This window comes from Larimichthys crocea, chromosome III, assembly GCF_000972845.2.
Source record: "Larimichthys crocea isolate SSNF chromosome III, L_crocea_2.0, whole genome shotgun sequence".
Lineage (NCBI taxonomy): Eukaryota > Metazoa > Chordata > Actinopteri > Sciaenidae > Larimichthys > Larimichthys crocea.
In genome coordinates this window covers 44,979,478-44,995,652 of record NC_040013.1, presented here as the reverse complement: position 1 = coordinate 44,995,652, position 16,175 = coordinate 44,979,478, and the positions used below count along the sequence as shown (strand labels likewise).

At 40.9% G+C, this 16,175-nt stretch overlaps 2 protein-coding genes across 3 annotated transcripts; one reads left to right on the top strand and one right to left on the bottom strand.

Annotated features, from left to right (window-relative positions):
• Positions 1 to 697: 697 nt before the first annotated feature.
• pcgf6 (polycomb group ring finger 6) lies at positions 698 to 6,187 on the top strand. 2 transcript variants are annotated; one of them, XM_010739631.3, is made up of 11 exons: positions 698 to 828; positions 1,116 to 1,209; positions 1,335 to 1,434; positions 1,887 to 1,983; positions 2,217 to 2,272; positions 2,601 to 2,660; positions 2,860 to 2,974; positions 3,553 to 3,580; positions 4,010 to 4,108; positions 5,133 to 5,219; positions 5,333 to 6,187. In XM_010739631.3, the coding sequence occupies exons 2-11, from the start codon at positions 1,135 to 1,137 to the stop codon at positions 5,378 to 5,380; spliced, it is 765 nt and encodes a 254-aa protein (XP_010737933.2). In that variant the 5' UTR covers positions 698 to 828; positions 1,116 to 1,134; the 3' UTR covers positions 5,381 to 6,187. The 2 variants fall into 2 exon arrangements, with proteins under 2 accessions (XP_010737933.2, XP_027134204.1); XM_027278403.1 differs by having other exon boundaries at positions 709 to 828; positions 1,083 to 1,209.
• Positions 6,188 to 6,598: 411 nt separating this feature from the next.
• On the bottom strand, positions 6,599 to 11,738 carry LOC104925892 (alpha-internexin). The gene is made up of 5 exons (XM_010739629.3): positions 11,445 to 11,738; positions 9,878 to 10,108; positions 9,216 to 9,743; positions 7,593 to 7,717; positions 6,599 to 7,455 (listed from the first exon to the last, which is right to left on the bottom strand). The coding sequence occupies exons 1-5, from the start codon at positions 11,736 to 11,738 to the stop codon at positions 7,260 to 7,262; spliced, it is 1,374 nt and encodes a 457-aa protein (XP_010737931.2). The 3' UTR covers positions 6,599 to 7,259.
• Between the last annotated feature and the right edge of the window lie 4,437 nt (positions 11,739 to 16,175).

Genomic DNA, 16,175 nt, shown 5'->3' with positions numbered 1-16,175 from the left:
AGTTAAGCTCTCTAGGTTGGAGCTCTAAATCCAATCCAAAAGACTGTAAGCAGTTCCAGTGGCTATCTGGTGGCCACACCTGACACCTCTGGGGTTAATTATGAATGGAAAACAGAAAAATATTAGAACAACCAGATCAAATTTGATCTATTTAGCAGTACGAAGCAGAAATCACGTTACATACAAGGTTTGATGACAAAATAAATACAAGACACCTTTGTTTCGCAAGAAAAGTTACTTTTTGTGAATCTGTCACTGACACGAAAGATACGCTTCTAGCGCCCCCTGCTGACACAGCTGGGTATTACTATAACCGGAAAGGTTGTCTCTGTGTCTTCAAATTAAGAGTATGAAACGTCAATCGATCATGTTTGGAATTATTAGAAAGTGCTAAGTTGCTGTATATGGTGTTATATTTTATTCTAAACGTATACTTCTAGTTTGATTTAGTCATAATTTGAATAATATAACAGTGTTAAACTGACATCACGAATTAGCTTTAAGCTATTGTTAAGCGGTATGAAATATCGTTTTTGAATGCTTTGACACTTTGTTGGCCTGTATTTCTTAACACAGCTGCAGATGTACTGGCATTGTGTGGATAAAGCACAGGTCAGGAGGGAATATTTGGAAATAAAATCGTGTTTAAAATGAGCACATTTTGGAAAACGGTATAACTTTTCCGGTCAGATGACATTTATTCTGAAGGATTCAGACCGGAAGTCCTATTGTTGTCGTTGCCGCTCTAGCGCGAGTGAGGGAAGTTAGGTCGCCAGCGCGAGCGTGAGGAAGGCAACTAAAGTTAAAGAAAAGAAAGATTGAGTCAGTGTAAGTGTTGTTGCTATTTTGTGCTCATAACACAGACTGCGGCATTTAACCTGGCCAATGTGTGTAACCATAGAAACTAAGCAGGGACTGCAATAAGCGCGTGCGTGTTTCTGTTTATAGAGTTGCATATGTAACGTCATAAGCAAGCTAACGTTAGCCAGCAACACAAACGTGGTTAATTCAAGTTAACAAGTTAACCGGCAATTAAAGTTGACCTTTACAGCTAAGCGACCCGTGTTGGCCTCCTGTTAAAGATTTAAAAAGAATAAAGACAGGTTTGTTTGAAGTTGTCCGCAGCCGTTGGGGATGTCAACTTCTTTGTATGGAAGCAGGAGTCATGACGGGTCAACGAACGTGTCAAACAGCGACTCAGAGGACGAGGTGCGTTCACAGACCGACACACATCATCACTCACGCTTTGTTCATTCAGCATAACGAACATCATGTCACGTGATGTGTCTGCTGTGGCGTCGCTGTCATTGACTGATGTGTTTGCTCTCTCGCAGCCGAAGCTCCCTCTCAATCAGTTCTACCCGTACATCCGCTGCGCCCTCTGCTGCGGCTTCCTCATCGATGCCACCACCATCACAGAGTGCCTGCACACGTGTGAGTGACAGCACTGCTCTGCTTCAGTCCTCATAGTAACCTACTGATTGGGTTTCACCTTTTGGGTATCAAACTTTTCTGGGTGCAGAAACATGCAGGGTGGTCTGTAATAATCAGGGTGCTGTGGTGTCATTCATGAAACTGTGAGGGTGCCTATGCCAGCATTTCATCCCTAGCATGATGTCCCCATACCAAGTGCATCAGACTTAACAAGACCATGTCTGTATCAGCATATACTGGCTGATGTTTCCCTTGTTGTCCAGCAGTGACCTCTGACTGTAACAAACAAATTCAAGAGGTTCTAATAAAAATGTCTTTACATTAAATGTGATTTTTGGCTGTTGTGTAGTTTAGAGTTAAGATTTAAACGCTCAAATATTAATGTCTATGTAGGCTTTATACATAAGGTCCTTACTGTGTCTGACGCTGTCGTGTGCTTTGTCGTCTTCAAGTTTGCAAAAGCTGCATCGTGAAGCACTTTTTCCACAGCAACAGGTGTCCCACGTGCAGCATCGTAGTCCACCAGACACAGCCACTTTACAACATCAGGTAGGTTTGTCACATTGTGACGCATTTGCTGATTTGTATCTGTTCAATAAATAGATGTTTGTCAGTTATTCAGAAAGGATAAGTGCAGAAAAATGCTCCAGAATTCATGTTGAAATTAAAGTGAAATATTTTTTTTGCATATTAAAAGTCAGAAATGTTGACATGAGTAATTTTAAGTGTGGAAACATGCTGTCACTTCAGTCCGTGTTAAGCTTTCCTCTGTTTTCCTGCAGGCCTGACCGACAGCTGCAGGATATTGTTTACAAAATGGTTCCCTTCCTCGAGGAGTGTGAGTACAGTACAGCTTCTATCTATACTGTATATCAGGGGTCTTCAAACTGTTACACAAAGGGCCGGTGTGGCTGCAGGTTTTTGTTCCAACAAACCAAGAGCACACAGTTTGAACAATCAACTCTCTGAAGACTGAGATCAGTTGATTAAATGAGTCAAGTCTGGTGTGCTGCTGTTTGGTTGGAAGGAAAACCTCCACACCGGCCCTTTGTGGAACAGATTGGAGACCCCTGCTGTATATACTGTGTGTGTGTAGTCAGATGTATTCTCCTTTTCTGTTTTGTGTAATCTTCTGTGAAAATGATTATTTTTTGTTTGCACTGCAGTAGAAAGAGTACAGATGACAACCTTCTATAAAGACAGAGGGCTGGAGGTGCCAAAAGCAGGTAAAATAGTTCAGCTTTCATTCTTTCAGTTAAAACGGCTTATTTATTGTTTGTCTGACAGTTAGTAATAAATAGGCCATTTTGACTTATCAAAGCACAAGTGAAAACAACATGAACGTCACAGATTTTCAGCATAACAGTAGCTTGACAGTTCCTCGCTCAAACATTCTCCCTGTGATTTCTTTTTGCGGCTTTGCAGTGGGTGTCTCTCCTCAAGGTCCTGCTGTATTAAGGAGGCAGAAGAAAGACCTCCCACAGTCTGTGTTCACCATCCCTCCTGAGCTGGATGTGTCTCTGGTGCTGGAGTTTGTTGGGTAAGTCCTCTGACCGGACAGCCTTAGTTACAGATTCTGTAAAAAAAAGTAGTTACCAAATGTATTAACCGTTTGACTGTTTGTCATTGGCTGAACACACCATGGTATTTTTATTCATCTCTTGAGATATTTAAATTAGCTAACGAGCCACACTGTGCAGTTTTCACTTGTGACTTGTCATTGAAGCGCACAGGTGCACCTAATAACAAGCAGCCATTAATAATTGCTTTAATGTCTCTGCTGCTACGGCATGTTGTCTGTCGTGAATATGGCCTGGTGCTAACCATTATTATATATAGCTGCTTAGTTGCATGTGTCCCAGGTGTAAATCATTTTCTAATTAATTAATAATTCAGGAAGGACTGCTCTATTCTAGTCTCATTGGTGGAAATCAACTTCAAAATAAGAGCGGTAACATATACACATAAATACAGCTGACTGAACTGAATTTAAAGGGGAAAAAGAAAGTTTGTAAATGACATTATCATGCAGTTACAGAGACGTACCAGCAGAGGGCCTCATTTTCTTACATGGACTGCTTCATATCACTTGTACTGACTGTGTATTGAATCTTTCAGGGCTGAAGAGGGCATCAATAACTATAAGGTAAAGCCTTAATTTGAATTTCTAACTTCTTTATTAAATCATAATAGTGCACTGTAACAGAAACTATAAGGAAGATGGATGATGTAAGAGAATAACCCTGCTCTATCCTGTAATGCCTTTCAATAGTTTTGTCTCATTGCATTATTTATCAGGAACTGTGCAGTTCAAAAACTAAACGTTAACTGCTGTGGAAAGATCAATTAACCCAATGTACTGTGGTGTTTAAGCGCAGGTATCTGTGTCTTTATGGTTTATATGTGGTTGGGGGAGAAGTTACATTCAGTGTGTGCAAACAATGAGCTAAAGCTCTGTAGAGCGTGAGTTATATATGATCAGTTTATTTCTACATTCCTTAGAGATTTTGATGAATTACATTTTTGTTAAAAAAAAACATTGGTACACCCTGACCCTGACTCTGTTCCTGTTAAGCCGTTAGAGAGGCGGTATGTTCGTGTGTCGGGTGAGGCCACCGTCCGCCACGTGGAGCTATTCATCAGGAGGAAGATGGAGCTGAGCCCAAGCTGCCAGGTGAGTCTGCGAGGCTAATGAGTTTACAAAGTGACCACAGTCTTGATCCTGATCGTTACTTTACACAGACTTGGCAGCGGGACAAAGCAAAAGAGGTCTGCTTTACAGTGTAGTGTATAAGAGTCAGTACAGTTAGTAACACGTGGATGAGGATTAGCAGCTTATGCTGATTTCCTGGCCTCAGTGCTGCCCTGCCCTGAGAGTGACTAACCGAGAGTCACTGTCAAATTTAGCAGAGGTCACAAAAGTTCTATAATTTTCCTTTTTAGTTCTTATATTATTAAAACACTCTCAGATTTATAGGAATTCAGTAGTTGCCTTTGAATGTCTAGTCTACTAAGGGCTGGAGCAGAACTTGTGTTTCTGACACAAATTACTTCTTCATTACTAATTCCTTCTCATTCAGTACCAAATTTTGATACCTAACAAGTAAATCTCACCAGCATCTGTGTGCCTTTTTAAACATGCAGCATGCTTGTACCAAGATTTGTAACACCAGTGATGGCTGTGTAATGTTACTCGGCTGTCTAACCTTTATCTGCTCAAGCATGGCTGCACGATCCATACAGCTGCATAATACTGAGGAATACTTACTTTACCAGTTGAGGTCATTTAATTCTAATCCGTTACACCTATTTTCAAATTCAGTCAATATCTCCTCACAGTCTGCTTGCTTCCTCCTCTGTGTGTGCCCTGAAAAATCTGATGGTTGTACAACGCGCTGGCTCTGGAAATTGGAAACACATCCAACACTAACTTTGTTATTCAAGCCAGGATTTGTGTGTTAGGTAATGTTAAACTAAACACGAACAAAGCTTTAACAGCAAGCTCCTTTATGACATCCTCAGGAGCACGTTGACCATAAACACTCATTTACTCGGTTTCACCCTAGTCTTGTTTACATGACACTGTGTTGTCATTAAATAAATCCACACAGTTCTCTCTAGGCACCACAGGACTCATCTCTGGTCATCTCGGTCTTGTTGAATCTCTGCTGCAGTGGTGTGTTTGTGTGTCCTTGCAGGTGGATATGGCTTGTGGAGATCACCTCCTAGATCACTACCAGTCACTCAAAGACATACAGAATTCTGTGGGCAAAGAGGCACTACAGGTAAACCCCAGAGAAACACACAATTTTACACACAAACACACACACGTTTAATATTGTACATTTTGTAGAGGGCCAGGAATAGTTTTAAGTGCTCTGTTTTGTCTTGTTTCCAGGATGGTCTGTTGGTGCTGCACTTTGGCTTGGTGCTGCCCTCCCAGTGAGCAGACAAGGGGGATGAATTTAATTCCTGAGTGGATGAACTGACCTATTGGAATTTCTCTTCAACATCTCTCATCATAATCCTCAGCAGGATGAGAAAATGCAAGAACTCTAAACTTAAATTTTTTTGTTGAAAATTTGGACTGAAAAGCTGTAAATCTGAACCTCTACCCCACACTGTAGTATCAAGTGTTCAACTCCAGAGACTTCTGTTGTATTTAGGACAGCCCATGTGTCTGCTGTTTAATATGCTGGACACAGGTGACATACATTTGGTTTACTGAAGTGCCAGTGTGTAAATATGTCACCTCATCAATTGAAACTAAAATACCTGTTCCTACTGCCAAGGTATATTTTTAGGTTTTGTTCAGTGTCCTTCCACTTTACACAAGAATGTAGCTTCTGCTATAGCTAAAACTGGACTGAACTACTGTTCGTGGATCACACATCACTGTGAAGGCATTTTCTATCTTCTTTTTTTCTATTTATGACTTTAAATATAACATCAAATATGTGTGATTCAAAGGGCTTGAAACTAAAGGGCTACCACTACCAAAGCTTTGTGTGCGTGTTTATATAGAGCTTAGCTCTACTCTATTTTTTATCCATGGCTTTCTTCGTGTTGATTTATACATTTAATTTATGAGCTTTTGTACAGACTGTCTGCTGATGATTAAACCTGATTCACCAGAGCATCAAAGCAGTTGTGTAAAGGGAGTTTGTATAAAGAATTCTTTTATAGGGTTTTTTTTTTTAAATGTTCCTACTTGCTTTTGTCAGAATTAATTAATAAATGACTGCACAACTAACGGTTATTGCCTGATTCATCCATGTTTTCTTTTTTGTAAAGATGAGTATGATTTCAAATCTTAAAAAGCAACACTAGTGTGAAGTCTTTAAAGACATACAGTGGGAAGTGATACTGATGTCTGTGTGTGTCCTTGACCACAGCAAGAAAATATCAAACCTGTAATAAGAGTGCCAGCATTCATATTTAGTTGTTTAATATCTTACTATGCTAAATTAATTCCTTGTATCAAAAGTGAAATGTTTTTCTTCAGCAGCAAACTGCTCAAAGACTTTTACAGGATTCAGGAAAACAGAGTATGCCATCATTAAAAAGTTATTGAGGCTGTCTTCCAGTGTGGTTTGACCAGGTCAACATGTGTTTGTTGGTGAAAATGATTTGCATATGGAAGCAGAGAAAACAAGCTGTCAGTCATATTTTATTTGGTGCAATTAAAACAAATGCTTTTCAGTAGCTGTATACAAAGACACTAGAGCTAGGTCAACATTACATGTACTATTTGATGCACTGCTAAATCATTGTGTACATGAAAATACACAATGGTGGCTATTTTTCTTCTATTGTAGTATTTGAAGTGCTGTGTCTGTCTTTGTTAGCAAGGCAGAAAACTCTTATTACATCATGAAACAAAATGCAGTTTTGTCCTCCATCACCCTATGTGTCTAAAATGCTTTAAACTGACCTGACATTCATTTCCAAGTTCACTGACATACTGCAACAACATATAAGTTGAACTATGCCGACCTTTAGAAATGTAGCTTCTATCCAAGCAGTTTCTCTCCTGACACACAGCAGCATAATGGAAATTCATCCTGGGAGCATTCAATACTTGGTCACATATTTACTGTGGTACAATATTTGCAACATGGTCTAGATTTTCAGGCTAGTTTCCTTTGTTCAATGATTCATGATTAATTAACTTATAACTAAATAATCTGACTTACACCACAGGAAACATCTAATTCCAACACATTGGTCTTAGTATTGTCTCTGGTGAATACAGTGTATGACTATAAACTCTGCACAAACACAGTATATTTCTTTCCTCTCTAGATTTCCCTGTCTGTATTTCTTCAGTTGTTGGAGTTGATGTCTGCCTCATCTTTATCCTCACTGCTCTCCTTGAAGCTTTCCTTCGTGGCCCCTTCTTTCTCCCTGTGGCTGCTCTTGGAGGAGGAGCTGGCTGAGACTCGAGGCTGGTAGCTGTAGCTGGCAGCACCAAACGACATCCCTGAGTTAAAGTGAGTCTCTTCCCCCTCCAGCAGTTTCCTTATAGGACCAAAGGAAACACATGTCAGACTGGACACACAGACTTAATACACCTCACAGTGCTCTAGGATTTGTAATGAGTCTACTAGTCAAGAGAGAGTCGAGTCATTCGGCTTGTCCTTTAATCCAGTCAGCACCTGTAGGCAGCTATCTCTATGTCCAGGGCCATCTTGACGTTGAGCAGGTCCTGATACTCTCTCAGGTGCTGGGCCATCTCACCCTTCAGGTTCCTCAGCTCAGTATCCAGGTGGCCAATAGTGTCCTGTAACATTGGAAATAAGAAAAGGAGTTAGACAAGATAGAATCAGTAGTGTCTAAGTTCACATACTTGGCACGTATATATGCTGTTACTACATGTATAACTGCTGAGCAGGATTTCCTTCGACCCTTACAGGAATTCAATAACCTCTGGGGCTTAGCTCTACCTTAAAAAGCCAGTGAAAGCAGATGGCCTTCTTGTGTCAGATTTAGCAGGTCAGACGTTAATCTAATAAACTCTGAGGGTCAGTTCTCTAACTGTTTCCGCCAGTGTCACAGTCACAGAGGCGTGTTAAAGTGACTAACATACACTTAAGGTCATGTTTGACTTAAGACCTTGAACCCAGATTAGATCATCTTGATCTTGACCGTAAACCTTCAGTGGAGATGAAGACTGAACCCCATTTGAGACATGTTACAGTATTACAGGCATTTTATATGTGTATTTTATAACATTTTGTAGGAAGCCTGACTGCTTCTATTGTTTTGTTAATTTGCTGATTTTGCTGTTAAAAGGATAGTTTCACATTTTAACAACACATTTTTACTGCCAACCCGAGTTGCAACAATGCAACTCGGGTTGGCAGTAACTCAGTCTGTAGGGATCAAGTGTTTCAAGTCCAGCATGGACTAACGTATGGAGGGTGGACTGGTAGCTGGAAAGGTGTCAGTTCACCTCCTGGGCACTGCCGAGTTGCCATTGCACAAGGTACTAAACCCCTAACTGCTCCCAGGGCGCTGCTATGTGTGGCGGCTGTTCACTTTATCTATAACAAAATAAATAAAATAATTAAGAAAACAATATTTAGAAAACAAAATTAGCTTAGCGTAGCACAAAGACTGTAAACTGAGGGAAACAGCTGCCCTGTTTCCATCCAAAGCTAACAAAATCTGCCTACGAGCACCATCTAAAGCTTCCTAATTAAAGGTCCAGTGTGTAGAATTTAGTGCCATCTAGTGTTGACGTTTCAGATTGCAACCCAACTGAAAACCCGTCACCTCTCCCTCTTGGTTCAAGCAATGGAGGAGAAACTACAGTGGCTTTGAAACTTGTAAAAAGGTCTAATGTAGAGGCAGTGTTGGGTTTGCCCCTTCTGGGCTGCTGTAGAAGCAGCAGAAGTGGTTCAAAATGGCAGACTCCATAAAAAGAGGACCCACTCCTGCTCTGCAGCTGAATCTGTGACGTAATTATGACCCTATATTTAAAGGAAATAGTCCCTATATAAGACAATTTGGAGATATTTTTGTCTTTTCCCTGCTGGGTTCTCTCTGGACACTCCGGCTTCCTCCCACAGTCCAAAGACTTGCACATAACAGGTTAATCGGTGACTCTAAATTGTCCGTAGGCGTGAATGTGAGTGTGAATAGTTGTTTGTGTCTATGTGCCCTGTGATAAGTTGGCGACTTGTTGTCCTCTCACCCAAATCCAAAAATGAGGATAAGTGGTTACAGAGCGGTTCCCTTGGTTCATCCCAATTAGAGAATATTCAATGACTGTTTACCTGCATGGCTGTGACTTCAACGCTGTGTGCATCCTCCATCTCTGTGATCTGCCTCTCCAGAGATTCATTGGCACCCCTCAGAGATTCTATCTCAATGGTCTTGGACTGCAGCTGCCTCCTGAAATCACTGATCTCTTCCCTGCTGACCCTCATTGCCTCATTGCTCCTGGTCGCCTGCTCGCTGAGGCTGGCAAACTTGCCCTTGTACCACTCCTCAGCTGACTGCAGGTTTCTGGAAGCGATATTCTCATACTGGTTGCGGATCTCTTTCAGAGCCGAGGTGAGATCTGGCTTGGCGAGCTCGAGCTCCACGGAGACCTGCTGCGCCTCCATCATGCTGCTCAGCTCCTGAATTTCCTCATCATGTACTTTTCTAAGGAAGGAACATTCGTCCATCAGGGACTCCACACGGCGCTCCAGGTCCAGGCGAACGGCTGAGGCATCATCCACATCCTTCCTGAAGGACCTCAAGGTCTGCTCAGCTTCTTCCCGTGCCCTCATCTCCTCATCATACTTCACATTGAGCTTCTGAAATGAGACATGATTGAGACATGAAACATTAGTGATTTCTGAGGGGAAAACTAGGTTTCCCAGCAGGATACAGCAAATAAAAAACAGAATCTCCTTACATTCTCCTTTTTAAAACCCCCTAATGGTTTTACCTGCAGCTCGTCCTCCATGTTGTTCCTCTCGATCAAGATGCGGTTCTTGTCCCTGCTCAGCTCCTCCACCTGCAACCGGAGATCCCTCATCTCCTGCTGGTAGAGATGAGCGATGCGGGATGGCTCGCTTTGCTTCTGCCGCAGTGTCACCAGCTCCATCTCCAACACTTTATTCTGCTGCTCCAGGTGCCGGACTTTATCAATGAACATGGCGAATCGATCATTCAGACCCTATGAAACAAGATACAGGATGCAGAGGCGTTGAATAACTTAACCTTAAACTTAGCTCATGCGTCCAAATTTACCACGCAAACTTCTAAACCCACTTATTTTAATAGCATATACTTCTAAACACACTAAATCAATTCAGAAAATACATTGTTAAGCACATTATTGATTTTTTACCAACTGGGGGCAGCAAGTATCTGTTATTTTAGCAGCTAAATGCTCCATTATTTTTACCAGCTTGTTGCTAACTTTGTCATTGGTGTGCTTGGCAGGTAGTTTGGTGTGTTTATCTGAGCTCCTGCACTAAAAACATCTGGAAAACATGGTTGATGATAACTGAAGGAAACTGCTGAGTTGGGTGATAATTCTTGATTTGAATTGAATAAAAGTAGGATGCTACTTAAATCTGGTGACCTTATCTTAGTGCCTTGCTGACATTATTGTGATTGCTTCCTTAGAGGAAGTGGTCAGTCAGCAGCAGCTTGACCAATATTAGATCTACGAAGCAGCTAAATGGAATTCAGCCATTCAGTTTATTGTGTGCACCAAATGTCTTCTGTGAAAAAGTCTAATGAGAAGTATTGAGCTTCACTGTGCAGAATAATGCAGAGTTATATCAAATATGATACTAGATATGAGCATGTTGTGATACAGCAACAAGTTTGACACACAATCATGGGTCAGTTCAGCTTAGGAAGTGTGACGTGGACACTCGAAGCCTCAAGATCACATAGACTGAGAATGACTGGCATAGATTAATCCCAGATTCTGGAGGCGTAGATAGATGTTTTTTTTTTGTTTGTTGAGAAAACATATCAGACACAAAATATTCAAAGTAAAGTATTAATACATGTATTTAAACTAGTCTGGAGGAGATCTGGTGCTCGAAAGGTCAGGTCACCATTTGCAGGTTTGCAGAATGATTGGCGCTTTCATCTTGATAAAGATACATGATGTATTCGATGTCTATATTGATTTAAAGACTTAATAAAGTTCAAAATGAGGTCATTCTGTCAGGAGGGGGGGGCACTAGTTTCATCTAATAGACACTGATTCAGTCAGGTGAATGCAAATGACCTGATACTGAAGGACTGGGACACCAGAATTGGAAGTTAAATAGTCCTGATTATCTGTGTGAAGTGTTATTAAAAGGATAATGTCCTGTTTAGAGGTGTTGACTCTAATCTTATTAAGCTCTGTGCTTATACTGGACAGGTTGTGCCAATTAAATGCTTCATAATATCTAAACTATCAAACATAGAATTATTTAATTTAAAAAATCATACAAATATATATATATATATTTTTAAATAAAACTTTATGCAGTAACCCAACATACCTGCAGCTGCTCCTTCTCGTTAGTCCTAATGACTTTGAATTCACTGTTGACCACGGAGGTCTGGGTCAAGTCCAGGGAGTCGGTGGGCACCAGAGAGAAAGAGGCAGAGGACCGACCGACCCGCCTGTACGCGTTCAGGGAGGGCGCGCTGTTGCGGGACGCAGCCATGGACCGGAGCCCCGGAGAGCCCCGAGTGGAGGCACTGCTCATGCGGGAAGAGGAGGCGGAAAACCTGGGGGAGTCCCCGAAAATCTTCCTGTAGGATGAGGAGGTGTAACGGTCTCCGTGGTTCATTTTCACTCTGAGTCAGAAGTAAAACTGAAGTACTTAAAGAGCTTTGCAGGAGCTTATAGACTGCAGGCTCCAGGTGGAGCGAACCATTTTACGCACGCCGCTACGTGACTCTGTCACAGTTGTGCAGTGGAGTGAAGATGTTGAATGAGGTTTTATTGTAGATTTTTTTTAATAAGTAATAAAACAAAAACTAAAGTGCATTTTATTTTTCTTAGACTTCATACATGCCTCGAGTTCTTAAAATGATGGAACCGCCTACGGGGGAGTATCACCACTCTCTCCACGTGCGTCATGTATTTCACTTCTCACACCAGCAGGTGGACTACAGCTGGGTGACGCACAAAGTAGAAAGTAATAAGAATACATTTGGGGAAATTAAATGAACTTGGCTGTATTTATTAACACTCTATGGAGAACATTATGAAGTGAAATAATAAGGACCATATCCATCCTGGAGAGGGGACGTGATTTAAAATGCAGTTTAAAGTGGTAATTAAATTTTTTCCATAATGTCAGTAAACCTCTGCCCTGTCTGTCTCTCTGTCTCAAAGCCATTAGTCCTGAAAATATAAATCTTTGAAAATGTTTCACAAATACATGCTTTCATTTTTAAAAGGGTGCAGTTGTTTCCTAAAACAGCTGGCAGCACTACTTTTTAGTGCACCTTAAACAGAGTTCAAACAGGAGTGAATGATGTATTTGTTGGGGACCTTTTTCACCTGTACAGGGAGCACCTGCCGTCACTGTGGTCCAACAGCTCCTCCCCACTGCCATTCACCACTCTGCATCTCATGAAGAAAGCAGAGCAATGTCCTTATGACTGTTAATGCGATAAATTAACAGTCACTATACACAAAAAAATGTATATACTGTAGCAAAAAATAATAATGATCTTAATGTGAATAATCAATCAGGGAAGTTTTATGGGAATATCAATTTGTTCATATTTTTGACCCTCTTCACCTGCAGTGTCTTATGTAATTTTACAATACATATCAGACTGTTTTCTCAACATGAGTCTTACAGCTCATCAGTCATACATCAAACCTCATCTATATTCTTCAACCTTTTATAGAGGGGTTAGTTCATATTTCATACACGGCCTGATTTATTTCACATTTTATTTTTAAAAACCTTTTTATGTTCCTCAGTTTGACACTGAGGTTTATGTACCTCAGTTTCAATATCAAAAATAGGTCTTAATGTATTTTTGTTGATTTACTTACATGTATCATAGTAGGTTGTTATGTTTCAATAAGCTACAATGACATTACTGGTGACACTATTTAACTACTCCTTAACATTATAGATTATATGACATTTAGTTTAGATAATTTAATTATTTTCTCTTGCGAATGATCCATTTATCCATCCAACACAAGACATAACAGCCAGCTAATATTACTTACTAGTCCAGCAGCTAGAAGCCCAGCTCAGTGTCTGTCTTTCAGTCTTTTATTTCACCAAGCTCTTTGCTCTCTTTGCCTCTGCCATGCTCTGCTTCTGCTAAGCCTAGCTAAATCACCTGCTTTCCCAGGATTGGTTCTGGTGTTCATTCTGGTGTCACTCGCTTTCTGCCTTTTTAGAATTTTGCCAGACTGTTTCAGTCTCAAAGCATACTTAGAGGACGAAGTTGAATTTATAGAAAAACCTTTAAGATATTGTTATTGCTTCAATGAATATACTCATTTTAGCTGCTAGCATATAATTTATTTCCAGATCAATTAATAGAGTAAGCATTGCAAATAGAGCTGAGACTATAAGTTGATTAATTGATCATTGTCATGACAATTCATTATTTCAGTCATTTACCCGGTGAAAATGCCAAACATTGAGTTTCAGTGTCTTTACTGACTATGTGTTGCTTTAATCTGTTTTCAGTTGTAAAGTGAACACAGTTGTCTTTTGGACTGCTGGCTGGACAAAACAAGACATTTGAAGATGTCACCTTGGAATTGTCAGGCCGGACTCAAACAGGACTCAGGCGCAGAGGTGTCAATGAGCGTATTTATTGAAATAACAGAAAACCCTCGACAGAGTGAGGCTATTAGTGATGGGTCAATGAAGCTTTTGTGAAGCACTAAACCACTTGAGCCAATTGTTTCGAAAATGGGTTCATTACTTGAAGCTTCAGTTATGGTGGCCTCTCCTGGCGAAGTGCCAGGCTGCAGTCAAATTAGGCTAGTTGGTGAACAGGAAGTTCTTAAATTACACACACTGGTTATTATGTTCTATTCACAAATAAAGATCAATGAGACGATCAATGTGTGTATTGTGTTACTGAGGAAAGTGATAGGAAAATATAACATAGGTTTAGGTGGTAAACCTATGACATAGGTGTGCTTGTGTAACAGAGGATGATTATGTAGGATGGGGGGCAGTCAAAGATTTTTATTGAGATACATTATTTTTTCAACAGTTTTTGGACTGAGTCGGTTTCTTTTTTGCTGACAATTTCTCCACATTTTGAAAACACTCTCACAAGGAACTGATGAGGCTGGTGTACATAAAAATTGTTTTGCCAAAAGGTGAGGGTAGACATTTTGATGGTTTTGCCAGTATGTCAGTGGGTCTTCTGATCTTTGAAGCGGCGGATCAGTCATGTAGCGTTGCACCTCCACGGTAGCAACTGCTGTAGCATTTCTCGCCCTTCTCGCTTCAGATGCATCCCTGTCCAGTGTCTCCCAAACACTGAAACACAGACTTGACAGTAATCAGTACTGAAAGGTTTCAATTTGCATCGTTTTTTTTTTTTTTTTTTAAACATGATTTTATCAATTGACTATCTCTAACATTACCCATGGATGGTTGATGTTCAACATTTCCTGTGGCTGGTTGAGCTGATGTGGAGGGCTCTTCTGTCAGTGTGGTGTACCTGATCAGTTGTGAGCACTGTACCGTCAGCCGTTTTATTGATGCCTGCGCCTGTACCTGATTGTAAAATCCAATAGCTTTGAATCTGGGATCCAGCAGAGTCGAAAGGGTCATTGCAGTTTGACTTTCCAAAGTGTCAAACTTGTTTTGCATAGCTGACACCAAGTTTTGTCCCAGTAGTTTAGTTGTGCTGTGGCTTATTTTTCCCCATTGTGTCATACATGTACAGCATTAACATTTTTGTCATTGGGATGACTTTTGACCCTGAAACTCTTTTCTCCTCAGGGAGTTCTATTGTTGCCTGGTAAAAGGGGGTAAGCAATTGCAGGCACGCAGCAGTGGTTTCATAGTCCTCGGATGACAGAGGTCTCACATCCGTTTTAAGCATTGCAAGAGCTGCCCCCACTGACTGTCTCTCTTCAAAGAGGCGTTGAAGCATCAGGAACGTGCTGTTCCAGCGTGTGTCCACCTCCTGAATAAGCTTCTTCACTGGCCGATTGAAATGCTCCTGGACTTCTCTGAGCTTCTCTTTGGCTGTTGTGCTTGTTTTAAAGAAAGTGACTACTTTACGTGCCCTTGTGCGTATGTCATCTACACCAGGAGTTGCGTCAAGGGACTTCTTCACCACTAAATTTAATGAGTGTGCAAAGAGCGTGCCTTAGATTCAAACTCCTGACAGAGGAAACCATATTAGCTCCAGCATCTGTCACAATTGAAGTTACTTTGCCTTCAATGCCCCATTCTCCCATGAGAACCTTGTTGCAGCAGTGATGTTACTAGCTGTGTGAGCTTCAGGGAAAGGCAGCACACCCAAAAGCACTGTGGCCAGTCTCACAGAGTCATCCACATAATGGCCGGTCACTGCAAGATATGCGTCCATATTAATGGAGGTCCACATATCAGCAGTCAGGCTCCCAGCCTCTACTCTCTGAACGACCGCTTTGGCCTTGGTCTTCTCCTCCTCATATCTGTGGACCACCATGTTCTTTAGAGGCTGTCTGGATGGAAGAGTATATGTGGGATCCAGCAATGCCACAAACTCCTTGAATCCACAGTCATCCATGATGGAAAAAGGCTGAGAGTCTTTCACCACCATGTTCACTAGAGCCTCATCTAGCTCTCGCTTCCGGTCCACTAAGACAAAGGAATAAAAGAAATAAGAAATAAAAAGAAAATGAATAAAAGAAAATAAGAATGTATGAGAAATTGCATTTTAATGAAGCAGTCCTATGAGTCATGAAATTCAGTCATATCATATTGTGTTATAGCCTACCTTGATTTGTGTTCCCCTGGTTCACAGCAGCTCCATGCTTGGCAGTGAAGTGCCTAATCATGGAGGAAGTATTCCCATGATACTTCAGCTCAGCTGAACACACCAAGCACCGGACCTGTAGAGAAAGCTATTTGTAAATAAAAATGCAATTTGAGTTGATAAAGCTATAGCCTAATGGCTACACTCAGCATACATCATTTTACTATAATGCTACTTAATAAAGATAGATCAGAGCTATATTTCTGTACTGAAGATTATTGTATGTGTAACTTTACTTTTCGTTTTTTACG